The sequence below is a fragment of the Zonotrichia leucophrys genome, chromosome 2, assembly GCF_028769735.1.
Source record: "Zonotrichia leucophrys gambelii isolate GWCS_2022_RI chromosome 2, RI_Zleu_2.0, whole genome shotgun sequence".
NCBI lineage: Eukaryota > Metazoa > Chordata > Aves > Passeriformes > Passerellidae > Zonotrichia > Zonotrichia leucophrys.
The window spans coordinates 141,556,222-141,577,122 of record NC_088171.1 but is presented as its reverse complement, the minus strand read 5'-3'; the positions used below and the strand labels follow the sequence as shown (position 1 = coordinate 141,577,122).

General features: G+C 41.1%; 2 protein-coding genes across 2 annotated transcripts in view; one reads left to right on the top strand and one right to left on the bottom strand.

Moving 5' to 3' along the window:
• The window catches only part of LOC135442943 (fer-1-like protein 6), a 28,540-nt gene extending 10,352 nt beyond the window's left edge, over positions 1-18,188 (bottom strand). Inside the window, exons 1-16 of the mRNA XM_064703215.1 lie at positions 17,995-18,188; positions 15,916-16,050; positions 15,246-15,395; positions 14,039-14,149; positions 13,230-13,391; positions 11,930-12,113; positions 11,561-11,745; positions 10,879-11,001; positions 10,708-10,747; positions 9,618-9,733; positions 8,392-8,523; positions 7,341-7,466; positions 6,204-6,331; positions 4,778-4,948; positions 3,408-3,568; positions 360-502 (exon numbers count right to left, since the gene is read on the bottom strand). Coding sequence (XP_064559285.1) covers positions 360-502; positions 3,408-3,568; positions 4,778-4,948; positions 6,204-6,331; positions 7,341-7,466; positions 8,392-8,523; positions 9,618-9,733; positions 10,708-10,747; positions 10,879-11,001; positions 11,561-11,745; positions 11,930-12,113; positions 13,230-13,391; positions 14,039-14,149; positions 15,246-15,395; positions 15,916-16,050; positions 17,995-18,090 — 2,163 coding nt within the window. The 5' untranslated portion in view covers positions 18,091-18,188. The remainder of the gene's footprint in view (positions 1-359; positions 503-3,407; positions 3,569-4,777; positions 4,949-6,203; positions 6,332-7,340; positions 7,467-8,391; positions 8,524-9,617; positions 9,734-10,707; positions 10,748-10,878; positions 11,002-11,560; positions 11,746-11,929; positions 12,114-13,229; positions 13,392-14,038; positions 14,150-15,245; positions 15,396-15,915; positions 16,051-17,994) is intronic.
• The window catches only part of ANXA13 (annexin A13), a 262,163-nt gene that overhangs the window by 113,128 nt on the left and 128,134 nt on the right, over positions 1-20,901 (top strand). The window lies entirely within an intron of this gene.

The following is a 20,901-nucleotide window of genomic DNA, read 5'->3' as shown; positions in this document are numbered from 1 at the left end:
GAGCTCAAACACTGTCAGCTTCAAGGTAAAATCCATGAAAAACAGTATGTGATGAACAGAAAAAAGAAGAAAATCAAGGTTTAGATACAAGCAGAGGTTTTGTTAACTTAATAAAGTAAAGCATTTAAAAGAATAAAAATTTGCAGTTCCACCTTGTGTGATTACTGTGGATTTGGGTAAGTGGCTGTGAACACACATGGGTGACAATTTCCAGGTTAACACTGTGCAAAGTCTCACGTTTGGTGCAGCACTGCAGTGCTGGCTCCATTGGTTTGCAGTTACAAATAGAAACCACAATAACTGGAAGGAATGAAAACTGCTCCTGGTCTGCCATCACCACCACCTCTGAGCTGCTCTACCTGCTCCATGCCTGGCTTATCCTTGTGGTAGAGGGGCCTGGTCTCAATGTGCTCGGGGACCAGTCTGTAGCCAGCTCCAGGGATCTCTTCCCAAGCACGTAAAACCTTTAGGGAGAGATGTTCGTATGATTCGACTGGCTCCTCTAAAGGAAAGAGGAAAACAAAAAGAACAATGAGAGCTGAATTATAATATTGAACCCCTTGGTAATATGCTTCATTAGTTATTAGAGGTACTCATTAAAAATTTGCTTGAGTTAAGAGGAAGGTTTTATGCATTCCAGACAAATAAAGAAGAGCCTTGAAATACTTCTAATTTGCATAAATAAGGGGACCCATTGGGTTAATTAGAAGATTAGCACTCAGGCAGCAGTTTTCCTGCAAAATACAGCAAATCATTCCACTGCTACTTTTCCTGTAAACACAGCAAATCATTCCACTGCTACAGCATCAATTTTTAACAGAAAAATGGAAGAGAGATGTCAGTTATTCTTTTGGCAGAAAATTCCAAATTTTTGAAGCCTGTGAAAGACAAGGAGACTTGGATTCAACAAAGCTGACAGTTAAATAGGCACTAGAAATTGGCTATGCCTCCTTTTACTTTGTAATGGCAACAGCAAAGACCTTAGAGAATTGAATCACACCTCAGAGGAAGAGAGTTGAAGTCCATGGGCAAGAACATTTCACCTCCTGATCCTCTCACCTTGGCCACTGGAAGGGATAACCAGAGAATCCCAGAGAATGGCTCCTCAAGGAGGGACCAGGGCTAATACTGAAAGTAGGGTGGATGTTAGAAAGCAGAGAAAGCCCTTTGAGCTCTTGAGCTTCTCTTTCCTCCCTTTTTGTGTGGGCTCCACACAAAAGGAGCCCAGACTTTTGACAAGTGATATCTTCTAGATTAGAAGTCCCTAAGTGAGAAGAAGGTTAAGATTTATTTGTGTCAACAAATTGTTATCACTTTTCCTGCACATGTTGCTATATCTGAATTACTGATTGTTGGCAGAAGATTCATTTGGAATTTAAACAATAGGTATTAAACCTCCTTAATGGCTCAGAGACTGAGGAAGGATGATCTTGTGGTTATGAATCTTGGTTCCCTCTTGTGCACCAACATCTAATTTTAGCCAGCTAAAAGCCATGTCTCTAGCTGCTATTCAGTCAGACAGCCTCAGTAACAATGACACAGATTATCCTACAATATCCTGTATCCTCTCAAAGAAACATTTCTAAAGATTTTTTTTTACCTCTGAAGATGCATATTGCTTCCCATTGGCTACAGGTAATCCTAGACTACCTGGGAGTAGTGGTCACACAGCTGGACTAGATGATTGTTGTAGGTCTGTTCCAACCAGACCATTCTTATCCTATCCTATCCTATCCTATCCTATCCTATCCTATCCTATCCTATCCTATCCTATCCTATCCTATCCAGCTTCTTTGTTCCTAGAGCAAAGTTAAATTTTTCCTTCCTTTTCAAGTTAAAGCCAGATGGATAATTATAATTTTCTCCATCTGTACAGTGGAAATGGGACTGCTTTCCCTTTTCAGTATGCCTCTAGAGCTCAAATCTGTGGCCTTTGTTAGTTTTACAGATCCAAATGATGGTCACCCCAGTAATCCATCAAGAAATAAGGACCCAGATGTACTTGTCAGAACAGCAATCTGGAGAGAAATTATGTTAAGTCTACATGCGATAAACTATTTCTGTACAATACTGAAAACCTTGTGTACATAAGTCTTTTGGTCTTTGCCATCTGGTTCTATATTTCCTTGCTTCTGATTTACATCATCTTATCTGACATTGGTTTGTCTGTAGCCCATTTTAGTGAACCAGAATTTTGATTGAGACATCCTGTTGCTGGTAGTACACTCAGTCTTCTGCTAGTGAGGAAAACAAACAGTAGTACTGGAGTAAAAAATATCTTTCAGGCCAAGAGACCAAAAATGGATCAACTCTTCTCCCTTCAACAGTGCTTCCTTGGCAGCCTTCCGCTCAAGGCGTGAGCTGTATTTTGTAGTTGCTAAGAAGAATTGTGTCAATGAAAACCAACACTGATAAGGGACTGGAGGTTTTCTTACACTGCCACAGTGTCCACTACTGTCTCTGAGACCAGCTCCTTTCATTTCCCTTGAAAGGTTTGATCCTCACATCTGTTTTCCTTATTCTAAGTACAAAACTGAGTCATAGAATGGTTTGGGTTCAAAGGAATGTTCAAAGACAATTTTGTTTATCCCCCCTGCCATGGGCAGGGCACCTTTCCCTGATGACTCTGTCCCACTCCCCCCCAGTAGGATATGGAGTGGGATATGGACACTGGAGGTCCCCATTGCTTTGACCTCCGTTTAACCAGGGAGCTCTGACAGTAAGTTACATCATGGATCCATGGACCCCACAGATACCTGGATTTACAGAGTGCTGTGTCAGAAGGGGAATCAGAGTGGCAGTAACCAAGAGGAGGAAAATAAAACAACAGAGGAAAGGTAGGACTGGCTGGTAAATGGTCTGGAATATAACTATGGTCAGAAATTTGTCTGAACTTGAGTAACTCCCTTCAAAACAGTATTTCCCTTCCCTCTACTTCTCACTTCTTGGGTCTGTCTATTCCAGTGTTTTGATTTAGACAGAGAATACATTCTTTGAAAGACTCTTCCTGACTTCCTATGCTTTGATATTCTGTGGGGAGGGATTTCAGAGCTTGCACAGACCAACACTAAGCCACAAAACATGTTCCAAGAGGGTCCAACCAACCTTGGACATCCCATCCTTGGGATCAGGTAGGACCTAGTCCAAGGTACTCCCCAACAGCCACCATGAGGATGTCAAGCCATCAGCAGCAGCTGTTTCACTCTACAGATTTTTTGCAATTAAGATACAGCAAAAGCTCATACAGACACAGCCTTCATTGCCAGAGTTACAGGAGTGTTTAAGAACAGACACAGGCTCCAGTAATCCATCTTGGGAGCTCATAGCACAACAGGGCTCCAGATACATCTTGGCAGGCTCCTGGTACTGCCACAATGCAAAGGGAGGATGCTGAACTACTTTGTTACCGTTCTCATCTTCTGTGAAGACTGTCTGTCCCTTGAAGATTTTTGATCCTACTTGTATCTCTCCTGGCCTCATGAAGGGTCCACTGATTCTGTAGTCCTTGCACAGCTTAGTGAGGATCTCACTTGGCTTGGTTGCATCTCGCCATGCATTGTACCCTTCTCTGCAAGAGGGGACAGAGTGAAAAATGGGTGAGGTTTCCTTCAGAATAGTGCACTGACAGATCAGGAATTTCAATGCAGAGATTCACTTTGTGGTCAGTGGCCCTGATACCAGCTCAGTAAAACTTTTCCTTTGTCCAGCACTGCTACTCACTTGAGACACTGCCTCTTTCTGCTCAGGTCCTTGGAGATCAACCACTCCTTTCTCTTAAAACACAGGAGAAGCTGAGGCAGCCTTGTCTACAGCTTAAATAAAGTAATAGCATGGGCAGGCCTCCCATGAGGAAAAGGAACAGAGCTTATTCCCTGTTGTACCTAAAAGATTTGAGATTACATGTGCTGCCTCCATTCAAGGAGAATTATTCTGCAGCTCCCAGATGCAAAGGACAAGCTCAGGTTATCTGGGACAGGTAACAAGCACATGAAGAAATATCTCACACTGGAGATTGAGCTGGCAAGGGAAGCTTGGAGTTTGGTCTGTGTTCCTAATTGCTTTTTGACATTGTCCACCCTTGGTTTGTAGAAAAAATGAGAAACAATCATAGAAGAGCCCCAAACACACATCTCCCAGGTTAGTGCCCCAACCCAGGGCAGCTGAGTTATTTTAGGTTGACTTGCTCTGCATTAATTATGTTTTATGTGCAAGGTTCATGAGAGTGCAGCTGTCTGGCAGGGACCAGAGGCTCAGGCTCACTGCCCCATGGCTCACCCCATCACAGAGGTCGTGTCAGCAGCCTCTGCTCCTGCTCTGCTCCCCCAGTGCCACCCCAGCCCCAGCAGCCCTGCTGCAATCACTGCAGCTGAATAGCAGAGAGCAAAGGAGAGCCCTGGCATGATTTCTCTGAGAGATTTTTCCCTTTTTGCCTGTCCATTTGCCCTTTATGACTGTCCAAAGGCAGTTTATCAAGCAGGTATGTTGTAAACATCAGCTGTTTACTATCTAAAATACTTCTTGAACCAACAGTGCTGTTAATTTAAAAATATCCATTCCCCACTGAGGCTGGCAGCCACCCAAAGCCACCTCTAAGCTCTTAGGTGAGTTTTAATTAAAATACCCTTTGTGACACTTCTGTGCTGGAGAAAGCACAATATCTGGAACACATCTGTAATTCCTCCTTTGAGTCAAGTCACTGACTGTGAGCACTGCTGCTGCCTGAAGAAGTACTTACATTTCATATAGAAGTGCTTACATTTCCTATAGAAGCACTTACATTTCATATTGACTCTGTAACCCACAGGTGGCTCGATGTCTGCTGTAGAAACGATTTTCCAAATCAATTTTAGTCTCTCCAATAAGATCATCTGTCCCAATGAAGTCATGGTCATAGATCAAGACTGTGAGCAAGGAATCCTTGGGGAATGTAGCCTGGATTTCAAATGATCTACAGGAAAAATTGAGACCTACGTGAAGGCAAATCACTTTTGAAACCTCAAAGGCTAGGCTAATTAATGCCATGCAAACACTGTGTGAGTGGTGCCTCTTCTCATACACAGTGGGCTTTTTTGGTAGTGCTTTTTACTTCAATTAAATACATGAACCTGCTGGAAACACACAGTGCAAAAGTGTATTCTTTCCCCTGCTTCCCTAGCACCCTGTGAACAGTCCTAAGATTGTTCCTACAATCCTGAATCCAGTGATGCTAATACAGCTGTGTGCAAGGGTTCTCACACATTTTTCAGAACCCCCAAAAGGGACATCTAAGTATTTTCTGTTTTCTTGCAAAAGATGCAAGTTAATATTGAATATAGGAATTTGGGGGCATCCAACAAAATAATCAGGCAAAAGTTTTAAATAAATCTCAAAAAAGCAAAGAGCTCCCTTTTCACTAGGTGCATTTTTCAGGAATCAGTATTTTTGAGATGTGATGGGAAGCTGAAAATATAAATGTGATTGTAAAAGGGATTTGACAAATTAGTGAAAGACAGAACATCCTGGTCACAACACTGGCTCCAGATTTCTCCAAAGCACAGAAAAAACTGAGCTTTGTCTCCTGAAGGATGAGTTTTCTACTTTTCCCTCTGTTCTAGGGTACTTTCAGTCCAAAATAGTGTCATTTTTCTGTCTTAATTTCCTCCACCCCAATTTAAAATATTTTCCACCTTCTGAAAATAGGGAAATTTACTGCAAAAAAAAATCACAACTATTAGCATTAAAACTATAAATAACTATAAAGCATTGATAATACAAACTGGATCTTTACTGACAGCTTGCCCCTGGCTGTCTGAGTTCAAAAAACTCAGATGCCCTAGAATGATGAGATTTATTTAGCTCTCTATTCAACCTGAAACAGCAACAAAGATTGTGAAATCACACTTTACTGTTCTGATATTTATTTTGCTTTAAACTTAATGATTGCATTAATTTTCACATACAATTATAATTTGTTGCCTCATTTCCTCCCACACATTATTTTGCAAAACCTCTCACAGATTGCATTACTTGGTATGTTTTGATGAGTATGAAAATGAAAAATTTTATTATCATACAGTGTGAAACCAATTCCCAATGTTTTAACCATCAGAATTACAAAACATCCAGACAGGCAGAAATCAGCATACAGCAAACAGTAACAGCAACAGTGGTAGCAAGAAATAAAGCACAAATTACACTGAATACAAAAATAAGTCATCACTGACCTTCCAAATATTGGGTTTAGCTGCTTGGGGATGTAGTTCTCCCTGTCTTTAATTTCTGTGTTTCCCAGCCTCAGCACAATGTAGGGATCTGACTTCCCATCTGGATCAGCTGGGCTGAGGTTAAATGCCTGTTAAGAAGGAAAATTGTGTCCTCAAGGAGTTTGCTTAAATTCAGCAGGGTCCCTACACAGGACTGTGGTTTTCCTGCCTGGTCCTGAGGTTCTAGAAGTTCAGGGACTTTGCCTGCCTCATGTAATGTAAAATTTGGCCTGAGGCTTTCTAGGCTACTACAAAAACATGATCTTGAGTGTTTGCAAAGCTGGAAATGTCGTCCCATCACTAAGATAGAAAAAGTTGAGCAGGAAAGGTAAGGCTAGAAGAAGCTGGGTGCACAAGTGCAGGTAGGATTCAGGAAAGATTACCCACAAATATTGTTCCAGAGCCTTGAACAGTGCAAACCAACTCTTTACAGAATCACAGAATTAAGGTTGGAAAAGACCTCTAGGTCCTTATATTCATTCAGGAAGTAAAACTATCTCTTTATATTTTGTTGCCATAATCTCTCTGCATGCCATCTTTCTGTCTTAGATTACCTGCAACTCTCTTGTTTCTCTGAAACACCAGTTTCTTCTACCCATTTTACCTCTCACAGCTTTGTTTCTCATCCTGTGCTCTGTATTACTACCTTTACTGAAAATTTATTCATTTGTAGAACTTTCATAGTATGCTACTCATAGGCCCTCAAAACTACACTACCATTTCCCCCTTACTGAGGTTTTGTTTAAATGTAATTTTTAACAACTCTACTCATTAAAACTGGCTGCATTTGCATATTGTAGCTGGAACAGGTTATCTATACTATGTTAGTTATGTATCCAGAGCTTTTAGTTTCGACAAGTAGAGTGATTCTCCAGTCTTGCAGAAATCTCCAGATTTATTGTGAGGAATATATGTAACATTTTCTACTCTGAACACACATTTCTACAATATGAAACTTTGTCTGAAATATAACCAGGAAAAAGCCCAAACCCCATGGATGAGGATTTTCAGAAGCTTAAACAAAGACATTTAAGGTAAACTTAGTTGAGAAGAAAAATCCAAGTTAATTCAAGGTTAAAGGAGCATCTGCCTACTTACTGCCACGATATAAACCCTGATGAGCACCTTGACAGGGTGGTTTGGGGGGATCCCTTGCAGGATGCGGGGCTGCCCTCCATCCAGCAAGCTGCCATCCTCAGCACTTGGGTAAATGCAGAAGGAGCCCTGGAAATACATGGAATTTTATCTCCCTTGAAACCAGATCAATTGCAATAAAAAACAACCCTTTGAATGGAAAGACCATCACTCATGCAACTTATTTTGTGGTAGCCCTCACAAGGAACCCAAACTGCATTGCACCAAACATCACCTTTTAACATGTCTGTTCTCTACAATGTGGTACTCTCATATTTAGATATTTACAAGGAGTGTCTCTGTGCCTCTTTTAAACTAATACCTGTAGGTCTTCCAAATCTAGTTTTCTTATCATAAATATTTTAAAAATAATATTTTGACCTTAAGTGTACATTGGCAAATTAATAATTCCATTGAGTGAGTTTCATAAGAGTGTGAGAGGAATCCAGCTGTATTTTTGCAGCTCATATGAATCAATACTGACTCATGTTGCTGAGTAGCTCACACTGCCTGAAAGCAACTAACAAGTCATTTGGACAGAAATCTGCATTGCAAGCTAATTGAGACATCAATGAGTTTAATCAAACAAATCCTAATAACATTACTCAGGCTTTGAACTTTTCAGATTGTCTGATGGAACCCTGGACGAGGCTGTAGCTGTGAGGGCCTACACTTAAATTACACAAAATTACATGTAGGGTTCTGTAACTGAAAATATAGAAACCAAATTGCATTAGTGAAATCTGGACTAGGTAATATCTCTTCCTCCCCTTCTGCAATTTCAAACTCCTTGTGATTCCTTATCTCAAAACAGAAGTGAACAGCTGGTGCTGGATGATGCTTTTTTTCTATCAGATGACGGGAAAGGAAAAAACTTGACTCTAGATATAATAAAACTAATTCTATTTACAAAAGACTAGCAATATTTATTTCTTTCATCCCTGGCATACCTGAAATATGTATTAAAACCTAAAATCTCTAAATTATTACCAATTTAATTAACATTAAAGCTTACCTTAAATTTTCCTATTATTCTGTCTTCAGCATCAGCATGAACTTCATCATTAGATTTTCCTCTGAAGAGCTGGAAAGTTTTCACCCAGTCCTCAAAGTTATTAAATTCACTCTCCAAATCTCCTTCATAAATCTTTGAAAATAGAAGAATGCTAAAATTTTGTGGTGCAGTGAATATATTTATAGCAGCTTTTTTTATTAGAGAATGAATAGAAATTCATTTCGACCCAAAAATGCAGACTTTAATAAAAACCAAGGTTTTGCAAAAGTCCTTGAGGAAATAAGTTAATTTCCCATTTAAAACAGGATCAGTTTTGTCCTCAACCAAAGGCTTTCCCCAGCTACTGAAATAACATTAATGCAGCAGGTGGAAGTGAATCTGGAGGGGCCAAAATGAACATTTGTAGCCACTGGTGTGAGTGAAAAATTGTGGATGTGCTGCTCTTTGCTTCTGTTTCCTTGCTGCAATGTGCCTATGTTGAACTGACCCATTCTATTGGGTTAATGCATCAAAACTTGAGAGCAAAGCAGAAAATATTAAAGCGCTGTGGGGACAGAGCTTGAGGATATCTCAAAAGACCAAATAATTTTTCAAAGAACATGTTTTTTAAATACTCTCCCCCAGTAATTTATCAAGCATTAAATGGAAGGGTCTATACTACTGCCATCTCTTAAAATGGAAACAGCAGTTTCAAATTCCCATTTATTCAGCCACAATCTAATCCAAACTGTTCTAATCTTTTCAAGCCTCTCATCTCTCCAGGCATTTTGCACAGCCCATATAGTTTTCTTTGAATTCCTTCTGTCATTACCCAACCAAATCTAATGTGAGCTGAGTATTATTTCCCATCAGGGAGGGCGCACTAGCCATCACAGTAATGCTTTACACCTCTTTTTAAGGACATTCTTAATAGGCTGCAATATTTCTAACATGAAATTTGGGATTTCCAACTACAGTATTTAACATACAAACAACAAAACTGAATTTCTCTGAAGTTTCTCTGGGTTTGTCTACACCAATAAATTCTATGTCTTAAACCAAGTGGGCCACACCATGGTCTCCTCTGTGTCCCTTGTGCTGAAGGGCATTATCACTATAATTCAGTGTATTTTATTCATTTTAAAGTGTCTGAAATATGTGTAAGGAGGGTTTGCCAAACTTTGATGTCAAACTTTGCAGAGACAGTGAATAACAACAGCCTTACCTCAGCCTTACTTTTCTCTTACCTGCAGTGTTGCTAGGTTTGGAGTTTCCTTCTGCATCCTTTTCAATGTCTTATCCTTCTTCTTTTTGTCTGGCTCATCCTCTATGATCAATGCTATGTGGTCAGAAGTCTGCTTATCTGCAGAAATTTAATGACATCATGTATGTTTTAGTAAGGAAAGTAAATAAAATGCTTCACACAGGGATGCAAAGTACATTTTTTAAAGATTCCTCCTTGCATTTTCTCTATTGATTCCTCTACTGCCAGAGATAGGGATCCTCTCTTTACCACTGGTGCTCCCAGGCAGGGCGGTGGCAATTTGTGCCCTCTGAGGCTGCCAGTGCTCATAGAGAGCTTGCTGGGCCAGGTGTGATGGTGCCCTGCATGGCCCCCTCCCCAAGGGCCACCTCCAGACCACCCTTCTCCTCCCTCTTTGACTCCTCCCCAGTCCAAATAAACAGATTTCATCAGCTTTCACATAAAATTCAAGGTTTATTTAAAATTGAAAACTGCTGTTTAGGCTGACAGCTACTTCAGATATCAGGATGACCGAAGTCATTCTCTGCTTAAAAATATCTCAAAATAGGGTGTATTTCACCTGGTGAAAGCCTGGAAGTGTGAGAAATGGGAGGAGGTACACCAGACTAAAGTCAGATTCCAAACACTGAGAGGGGATTTCCCAACAAAAAGAGGCTGAGCCCTCAAAAGTTACAGTGAGATGGTTCAGTTCTTTGGCTGAAGTCTGGATTTTGAGTTCACTTTACTTTCATTTTTTGGAGTAGTTCCTGTGTGTTTAACAGCACTAAGTATTTAGAGATAAATATTTAATGTCAGAGATGTCTTATATGTAAAATGCTTATCATCACAGGTGAAAATTTGCAACAAAAATAATCAGAAGAGAATTTACAATTTATTTGACTGACAGGAAATTCATGTTAACCCAACCCTGACTGTGAAGTTTTAACCTACCCATCATCTGATCAGCTGTAGAGGAAAGAGCCCAGTAAGTACTCTCTTATCAGACATTAATTGGTGCCAGCAAAATAGTACAAAAGTGACACTAGAGACAGTATTGGTGCAAAATATTAGAAAAATACAAATAATTTACTTACTGTCTTCAGGTTTTCCTTCACTGGAAAAAATTCCTTTTGCCTTTCAAAAGAAAAACACGATGGACAAACTCCTCATTATGTGTGTAATACCGAAAAGGAATTATTCAGTAGTAAATCTACTTTTACAACACTGCCCATCTGTGAGAGTTCTGGGCATGCTGGGTGACTCACCTTTTGCATTTTGAGCACAGAAGCATAGTACTTTGACCACCAGTCAATGACATTTTCAGCTGATTCATCTGCAATGGTTCTTTTTCTCCTCTTTGTTGACCGTCGGATGGATTTTTTAATCTCCTACCAAACAATGGCAAAAGCACTAGAACTGATTAAAACTGATCACCTGACTCATGGCATTAAGCATGAACAGCTGTATACACAGAAAATTTCAGCCTCCAAAAGTTAAACAAAATGCAATTTGAATTCCTGTCTCTGTCTTTTATTCCAAGACACATTGTAATCACTGTATTATTAAAGCTATCTCTGTATTTTCTACTGACTCTGCCATGACTTTACACATTGGAGACACTGCCACAGGAGCAGCCCATACAACAGACAAATATACACAGATAATAAATAATGATCTTTCAAGGGATGCAAACATTCAGATACAAATTGGTTTCTCCAGCTTGAACCTGCAAGAATTTTAAGAACCTATCAGTGGAAGTAACGAAATTCTGTGGGGTCAAAGCTGCATTTTTAATTAGTTCTTTTGAGGGTCAGCAAGATAGTGTGGGTGTCAACATCAATACCCAAATTCTCTAAACCTAGGGTCAACAGGTTACCACTTCTTAAGGAAGGGCTGAAATCTGCAAGACTGCTGGAGGGAATAGCTGATGCCTTCAGCTGTACCCACCTTGTGCTTCTTCTCTTTCCCTGGCTCAGAGGCAGAGTGCTCTGGCTCAGTGGCAGGAGCTGCTGTGAGGGATGGGTCTGGCTCTACCACTGTCCATTTACCCTGCTCCACCTCAGCATAGATGCCGTCAGCTAAAAATGGATCTTCCTGAGACAGTTCAGCAGGCTGAGATGATTCAGGGGAAGCTGAAATTGAAACTTTGCAAGTTAGGTAAGATTTTGCAGAAATACTGTCATTGCATTTGATGATCATCAAATAATTGTGATTAAGGGTTTGATCCTATGCTCAACACAATAAAGCACACTTCTAAGTGTAAACCTCTAAGAAGGTCCTTTATCTTTTTATTTGGGGTCAGATTTGAGCACTTACCTTTCTCAGTTTCTGCAATGTCTACTCTGTTAGGTGCAGCTTGAAGACCTAATGGGGTTTTACATAGGAATTGCTTAAGACAGTTGATGGTATGTGTTCCAACCAGAGTACTCCTCCCAAATGCTCTCCAGTCAACCACACAGATGCTTAGTGGTGGATGCAAGAGTTCATTTTCAGGCAGCTCCTAGTGCAGGGGACAGACAGCAGCCTGAGAGAATTGCTAGAGAACATAGAACATGTCTAGAATATTTCTCATGCACAGCAATAAGGCTTCTAGTCTTCCTTCCTTCCCTCCCTCCCTTCTCCTCTTTAGCAATGAACATATTCATAATGCAAAATGCATTCAGCATAGGCAATATGATTTTGGTGTTCTGCAAAATCTAAAAAATTTGTTCTTCAAAATACAGAGTGGACTGTACAGACCATGCTGCTCGGATGAATACCATGCTCTCATATTGAAGCATCTCTTGTTAGAATAAACTGGGAGAATCAGGAGTGTTCAGAAGGATGGAATGCAATGTTGGAAGTTGTGAGTCCTAATTCCAGTGCTGCTTTGTTGGAGGCTATCTGCCCTATCTGCCTCAGTTTGCCCAACAACGAGATGTGGGCCCTGGGTGTTTACATGCCTTATAGGATGAACTACCAAGAGGAAAATAGCCCTTAGGACAGTACAGTAGGAGCTAAAAATACTGTAGGAACTGTACTTCAGTACCCATGTTATTGTTTTGATATACTTTTCTCAAGAGCAAATTGAACAGACTGTTTTATTCTGCTGGTGACTGTGCCAGCTCTTATAACCCAAACAACATTACTCTGCAGTTCATAAAAGCAGGTGTGACAATGTAAGAAGATCCTGAGCTCAAAAGCCAGAAGTTATCAATCCCATTAATAACCCAGTAACACACAAAGGAAAGTTGCAAGAATGGAAAGACAACAAAGGAAACAAAATACTACCCAGCAAAATTAGAAAGGAGAAGGAAAAATTATAAATATATTTCTGTTAGCTGCCCACAAGTTCCAACCTATCAGTAAAAATCCGATTGCAACACATTTTCTTATCTACTTGGGACTTAACGTAATCTTCTTTTATCATATGGCTGTATTATTTATCATATTTATCATATGGTTGTAGCAGAAGTATTTTAAAGCATTTTCAAATCAGCTTTTGCACAAGAGCTGCCATCCCTTAGTATTTAATCAAGACACAGAAGAAATTATTTGACAAGAAAGGAAGATAATGGTAATTAACACCTTGTCTGACCAGAGAACAGACAGGCAAGGGGCAGCATGCTGTACACACCACTTCAAACCAGTCCGCCAGGCCAGTGAAATTGGGATTTTTCTTGTAGCTCTGTATGACAGAGGATTTGACTCCTTTCCCTGCACACTCGATGAGAACCTGGGGCCGATCCACGGACAGGAGCTGGACTTTCTTCAGCTCTCGAACGCCCCAGAACAGCACCTGTGGTGTGCAGAGAGAAACAGAGAGAAGCAAACTCTGTCAGCCTGCAGAAACCCTGGCTTGCCATGGGGAAATGGGCTGACAGCAGCTGTGTGAAGGCTGCAGAATGAGTGGCAGTGAACAGTGAGGCTGGGCAGCGTCAGGCATTGCAGTGAGAGGAAAAGCTGCCTCTTTTCCAGCTATCTAATATCAGGCTATTTTGGACACAAACTGTACAAGAGAGAAGGGCAGGGAAGGTGTAGGCATTGGCACACAAGCAGAAGGCATTGTTTGGCTGAAGTCAGGGACAAAGCCTGTGAGACAGCTGATGCCAAACTGCAGCTCCAGGGGTGCCATTTGCCAGGGGAAGCTCTCCATCTCCTGTGGACACTTCCTTGGCTGCACAGAGCTGGATCCACCAGCCTTGCTCTGCCACAAGAGAAGTCCCAGCAGGTCAGGACAGAGACACAGCCCCACTGTTCCCCTCAGTGGAAGCACAGCCTTGCATGACCTCATATCCTATTTCCTTGTGAATCATATTGATCAAGACTGTAAAATCTTCAGTTACTGTTACTTATGATTCAATAAGAGAATAAAAGGAGATGATGATTCAACAAGAGAATAAAAGGAGATGAGGCTGGGAAAGGGAAATAGTCAAAGTATCTCACCTCCACTCTGTATTTGCTTAAAACAGGCCGTATGTTAGCTGGGACTGGGTAAATCTGGCCAATATCTGGTGGATCCAGTGGGGGAAGTCTGTCTGGATCTGACTCGGGAATCTGAAAATGAAGCAGTTGTAACTCAGGCTGGTTTTGGAACAAATAAAACCAGTGTTGGAAGTATCTGTTGATAATGGCACACAGAATGCACCAATTCAATCCATTTTATATGACAAGCTGCAGAGCAGAACTGTTTATGTGCCTTTCTGAAAAAAGGCTCCTTTTACCTAGCAGGACATAGTTTGCCCTAAAGACATGCATGTACTGAAGCATGGTAATTCTACTTACTAAAAATGGAAAGCGTGGTAATTCTGTTTAACAAAAATCCTGAGCAAAGCTGCTTAGAAGGCTTCCACAGGAAGATTCTAGATGTGATCCTCTCTGCACCTTGTGACTCAGCAGGAAGGCTTCTCTAATGAACTTTGTCTCAAGCCCTCACTCTCTCCTGTGACACCACCATAATGAGGAAATATTCCATGTGGTGTTAGATTTCTGGCTTTCACCAAAGACATAAATAACTATCATTATTGAAAGCCTATTTTATCAGTACGACATGCTATGACATTCCACATTTTTCCTATTTCAGATTTCAGAATAAACTGTTGTAGGCTTTCAGCAGATGGAATTTACCTTTAACTGATAGCTCTGCAAATTTAGTGAAATTGCCTGAAATCCTGGCATGATAGACCCCAGTCCTGCATCTACCAGGACTGAATTTTCCTTTTGTCTTGCAGCTGGAAACCATGTAATATTTCTTTTAATATAGTTGGGGTATCTAAAAACTCAGTCTTCCTAATCCAATCTTTATTATTAACCATTTAATTTCCCTAAGAGTGAGAGCAATATGGGAGCTTCAAGGCTGGTAGGCAGGGCTGTGTGCTACTCCAAACAGCAGCTCACAGCAATGGCAGTGAGATTGTCGCAGTTTCTCAGGGCAGAGCAGAGTTTAGGGCAGGGCAAAGGAGGCTGACAGCCTGTGAAGTGCGGCAGGGGTGTGTGTGTGACAAGGTGGAAAGGGTGACAGGAATTGCATGGGGACTGTGAGGCCAAATGGCTCATAGTTCCTATTAATTCAAGATATCATGGACTCTGATGCCATGGCAACTTTGTGAGCCCCAGGGTGTAAAAGTGTAATTGTTGAGAAAGTCAAATTTACCTCCAGAAGCTCAAATGTGGCAAGAACGTCTCCTCCTGAAAGACTTCCACAGTGCACTGGGTGATAACAAAGTTTTGGTGGTTCATAGTTTTGATGAGCAAGTCTCACCACAGGGGCAGCCACTGTAGACCCAATATATTCTGCCTTACCCTAAATAAAGGAGAATACAGGGGTCAAATGCATTTGGATTTCACAATAGTTACAGGAGCTGAGATGATGCAGAGCTTAGCATTTATGAAAGAAAAACCTTCTGAATGAAAGTCCACAGTAAGATACAAGGCAGCTATGAAGAGGAAGAGCAGAGCATCTATTAGCTCTTCAGTGTATCCAAAATTTCTGAGGTCTGTATTTAGTCAGTGAGACTGCATCAGAGTGTGCATGGTCTTGACCCAGACCTAGGTACAATATTTACAGCAGAGTTCAAGGGGCCTGGGGGCAAGATGCTTCTGATTTCTGTAAGCTGGCCTTTGGGAGCAAGATCCACTTGGGGAAAATAAAAGGCCACATCTTTGCAAGGCCATGTAGTGAATCTCAGGGCTGTTCTCAGATGTTAAACTGCAAACCCCAGTAGCACTGAGCTCTGTTCAGCAAGGTGATCCATTTAAAGCCTATTCAGTGACTCAGTAGGGTGTAAAAGCCCCAGTTTTAGTGAGAAGAACTCTGAGTTTACCACTGCATCATCATCGTACAGCTCGATGACAATCTCCGGTGGGAACTGGGCGATCTCCTCTTTGTCACCATGAAGCACAATGTTGTTGAAAAGTAGGGTCTGGTTCCAGGTGGGGGACAATGTCTGAGAAATGATCTAATGGAAGAGAGGGATTATTTCATGAGCTGTTTGGTTGAGTACCCTTCAGCAGGACGTGCTCATCTGCTGGTGACCTCCTTTTCCACAGCCTGAGCAATGCCATGGCTGAGACATCACACTTTTCAGCAGGAGAATATGAATCTCTCACTGTGAGGCTGGTACCTCCAATTTCTCCATTTCCCTCTCTGCCTCACAAATCCCTAACAGCATATCAATACATGACAACCAGTCTGTGTAGACAAACTTCAGTACTAATGTTAGAGGAAGGCTGTTGGTTCAGGAGAGCAGGCTCATGCCAAGCGCTATTAAAATAAAGTTTTTCCCCAAATGAGGCCAGTTTTCACTTCTCCAGGGCACATTTTTTCTATCTTATTTCTAGTTCTGTGTAACGACACTTAGCACTTTATGAAAAAGAAAGGTCTTTTCATGAATCATTCATAAGAAATTAAAAGTTTTTAATTTGTTGTAATTTGAATTACATGGATGCTTATAGCATTTCATCACAGGGAATGTTTTAACTGTCTATGCAGAAATTACATTTAACAAAGATAACAGTTAAAGAGGAAAAATGTGCCAACTGCAAAATTACTCATAACCTGCTCTCATTCTTTTGAATGGAAATAAGGTTCCCTACCATTTATTGGCTCTTAGCTGAAACTCTTATGAAAACATGCAAGTTATCAGCTGCAATATTTTATTCAGGCAGTAAATAAACTTAACACTTCTGTGCCTATAAACACGTATTTTTCTGGGGCCAAATTCTACTTTCCAGAATCTGGTGCATCTAGACATTAATTTAATTTGATTCATTCACCATCTTCTATTAGAAGTTAAAATCACATTACAGGAAAAAATCAATTAATAACCCTGAGGCAGAAGTAGCACAAGCAGGCATTTACAATTTAGAGAAAGGTTTTTACTTTTTCTCCCTTTGGCATATGCAACAGAACTTGCTTTGTAACAGAATAAAATGTCAGAGGGATATTAGAATTAATTGAAACAGTCTTCTGTGAAGTTTTATGGGGAGGGGCTGGATGGGAGGGTTAAATATTTTTTCTGAAGCAAGACTGAATTTGGTGTGAAGCAAGACCACATTTGGCTCAGCAAATTCTGTTTGTGGCATGATTGTCAGAATTCCTGCCCAATTTTATCTCCAGGGTAATTATAAAGGGCTCAGGACCTTTGAAAGTCTCCATGTTCTGTGAGGAACCATCCTCCTGCTCACTTGCCCAAGCTGTACCTCAACCCTTCTTGCTGAAACTCTAGAAGTTTCCACTTCTCTCTAGAGGCCCCACAGGAGCCCATTTGATCCCTGGAGTTTCCTGAGGGAGATGGGAGATGCCCATTCCCTACTGGGCATATTTTAGCAGCCTTTAAGTCTCCCACCTCTCTGTTTTCAGCTATTCCCATTTTAAGGTTCTACAACCACCAGTGGGCTTTGCCACATTCCATCACCAAGGACTGTGCTGGCTGACATGGCCACAGGAGCCAGGGAAAGGTCTCACTCTGCTCAGTGACTGAATGCACAGGCTGGAGGAAAAGAGAACCACGAGGGTTCATCCTTATACCCACATTTACACCTAGCAATGACAACAGTCCAAATTCAAAACACAGAAATAAAGATGTGAAGAAAGGTACACTTGCTACAGAGTCCCAGTAGTCCCAGAGAATCTGATATCTGAGCTAAAATAAACTAGAAATTCTGCACCTCTTATTAGAGTCATGGGTAACATGTAAACTTGTGCCTGGTTGCAGAGCACTTTCAAGATCAGCTCTTTAACAGCAGGCATCTAACTTTTCCTGCTAGGTAGTTCCTTGCAAAACCAAGATTTTCCCTTTTCATATCCTAATTCTTAAAGAAAACCCAAACAAACCAAACGCAAAAAACCCAAACCAATTTCAAAAGAGTTTTCAGTCACCAAAAGAGGCTTTGGAATTTACCTTTGTGGTCTGGCAGTGTGATGTGAAAGTAACTTTTGCAAAAGGATCAGAAAGTCCGGTGCTGTCAGCAGCAATGAGCCCCCTGGCCTGGTACATGTGGGCTCTCAGCTGGAAGAGGTGCAGGGCTGCATCAAGGCAGAGAAAACAGCAATATCAGCTCCATGGAACTGTGCAGCACATGGGCAGGGGGGAGAGTCACCAGCTGCTCTCCAACCAGGATCTGACAAGGAGAGCAACTGTTGCTGGTGCTGTCTCACTAAAGAAGCACCTGAGACACTCAGAAGTTGTGCAAGACATCTGAATTCACCTGAAATCAATTATGTAGGTCTCTACTGCAGGGCTATTAAGTGTAAATTTTTATTGGCCAATTTTTATTATCTGCCATCACTCTCATGTACTATGTGTTCTATGCATCATCAGGAGAACTGAGGGATGCTTCCTCTACAAGGAGACAGATTCATGGGACAGGGAACAGAAATTCCAAGTGAACAAGTTCCTTCTTTCCCTGGCATCTACAAAGTGTCAGTGGCATAACTGATAACTTGGCAATGAAGCCAGCCTTTTCTGATGAGGAAGCAAAGCCATTGTCATCTTAGAATAGTTACTTTATACAGGGGTTGTGCCACACTGAACTGCAGCTTTTGGGGCCATTTCTCTTAATTGTTAATAGGGAGAAGAAAGAGTGCCTTACTTTTATACAGCAGGCAAGCAGAGGAGGGCAGCCCACTGTGCCCTGAGTTGGTGTTAGATGATAATTCAATCTCATATCCTACAGGCAAATTGTCCATGGCACTGTGGGCATAGCTGCTGGGCCCAAGCCACAGGTAGATGTCCACCTTTGCTTGCACAGTCCAGCCCAGAGGGCGCTTGCCTGGGAGCTGAAATGAAAATCCAATGTTACCAACAAGCTCAAGAGGGATGGCTGAGTGCTGAGTAAAATAAAGAAGCATTCTCTGAGTTTGGCATTTCTTCACAGTGAGTGGCTCTGAAACTCATTTAGCACAAGAAACTTCTGGGATTCTTAGGGAAGGAATTAGTAGCTTGCTCAACTAACGGTCTATGTAAACTGCATAATGCAAATTTGCACAGGTTTGTACAGACTGTCTTATAGCTGCACACATCTAAGTGCTGTTTTATCCCCTACTTTGCCCAGACTTCAGCTTACTTTCCAGTTCATGCATATCCATAGTTAGTCCCATGTACTACTAAAAGTATTATGCCATTGGGCAGGTCAGAAAACAAAATGTTACTGGTCTTGACTTCTTATTTCCTTTTTCTTCCTTCCTACTTCATCTTGATCTGCTAAGTTCAGAGTTTAGTATTGTCTGTTCCTAAGGTAATTCTTGATATTGAAGGGGCTGGATAGTTATTTGCAGAATATTTTATTTCAGGCAGGCAAACAGTACTTTTCTTAGCAAGTACCTATGGCAAGTATCTCAGGATCTTGGATATGTTTATCTGTTCTTTAGCTGGGCCTTACGGGAGTATTCCCAGAAGTCCAAGGTGAAAAACCACTAAAAAGTCATTATATGAAGTTACTGCTGTCTGGACTATTTGGGTTTTTCCTGATGGTCACAGTAACAATTACACTGCACAATATTCCACTCTTGGAGGTACTGGTCACACTACTTTGTAGGCTTATATCCACTAGGGCTTTCCTTTGTCATGAATAATCCCATAACAGGTTTTTTTTGCACATATATTGTGCAAACTTAAGCATGTTTTAAATAGAAAGTATAAATAATTCCTGTGTTACCCCAGAATACCTAGGTTTCCTCACTGAGTTGCTGAGTGCTGATCTCTCACCAGTCTCCTCACAGGCTTTCATGTGCTGCATTCTGATGTTTTTGTCAGCAAAGAGGCTGTACATTTTCTATTTGTTCATGAATACAGCCATTGATGAACAATGTTCTATACTTCCCATAACAAGTAGTGAGGCAATTAATTATTCATACATAAAAAGCCTGGCAATGATAGAGTGACTAAAGAATGACAAGTATAAATGTTACAAGCAAATATTAATAACTGGTGGATACAAATCTGTACATAATTTTTATATTACAAAGATTAATCTGTAAAATACTATCCCTGGAAGAAATCTGAATACCAAATTCTCCCCAGGCATTACCTGTGTTTTCAGTGTGCCACAGACTTACCTTCAGGAAATGAGTTTTAATCTTCCCACAGTCCTTGCCTCTCTGCTCTTTTGCTGGGGAGTAGAGGATGTTTTTTGCTGGGACTCTGGCATATGCAACTCTTTTGTTGTTGCTGATCATCCAGATGAACACATCAGGCACTGTATGCTGTGGCTGTTGAATGAGGCATATTGAACTAAAACTGAATTCTTTCTGTGGGCCACCAACATCATATTTTTATTGAAGCATTCTTTCTAAGAGTAAGAGCTGATGCCCTCATGGCTCCTGTGGAGTGGCAGATATGCCTCTGAATTAAATGAGGCTGTCACTTCATGCTTTGCAATCCATACCTCAATTTCTAATTACAGCTGAAGGTAAAGACCTTTAAAGAGTGATTAAGGATTACTTCATAAGCAATTGCAGGAGAAACTAAAATTAAGAACCTGGATGTGGCTCTGTTCCAGGAAATGACCACAGACCATGTCAGCAACTACCATGGAAATACCACCAATTTCATCTATACCAGCAAACCAAAAAGGAGCAGGACCAAGCTCAAACACTGGCGTGTGATCACCTTTTCTGCTTGGGACAATGATCAGTGAGACTGCCTTGCCCTGTCCCAGATAGTGTTCCCCAAACAAAGCTGAAAAAAAGACCAGCCAAGGGGCTGTTCCCTGAAGGAGCTGTAAGCAGGGTCGCTCTGTTTTAGGAAGGAAGAGAATTTGTGTGTAGGATGCAAACCATGCCACTGTGCCACCTGCTCTCTGTGCCA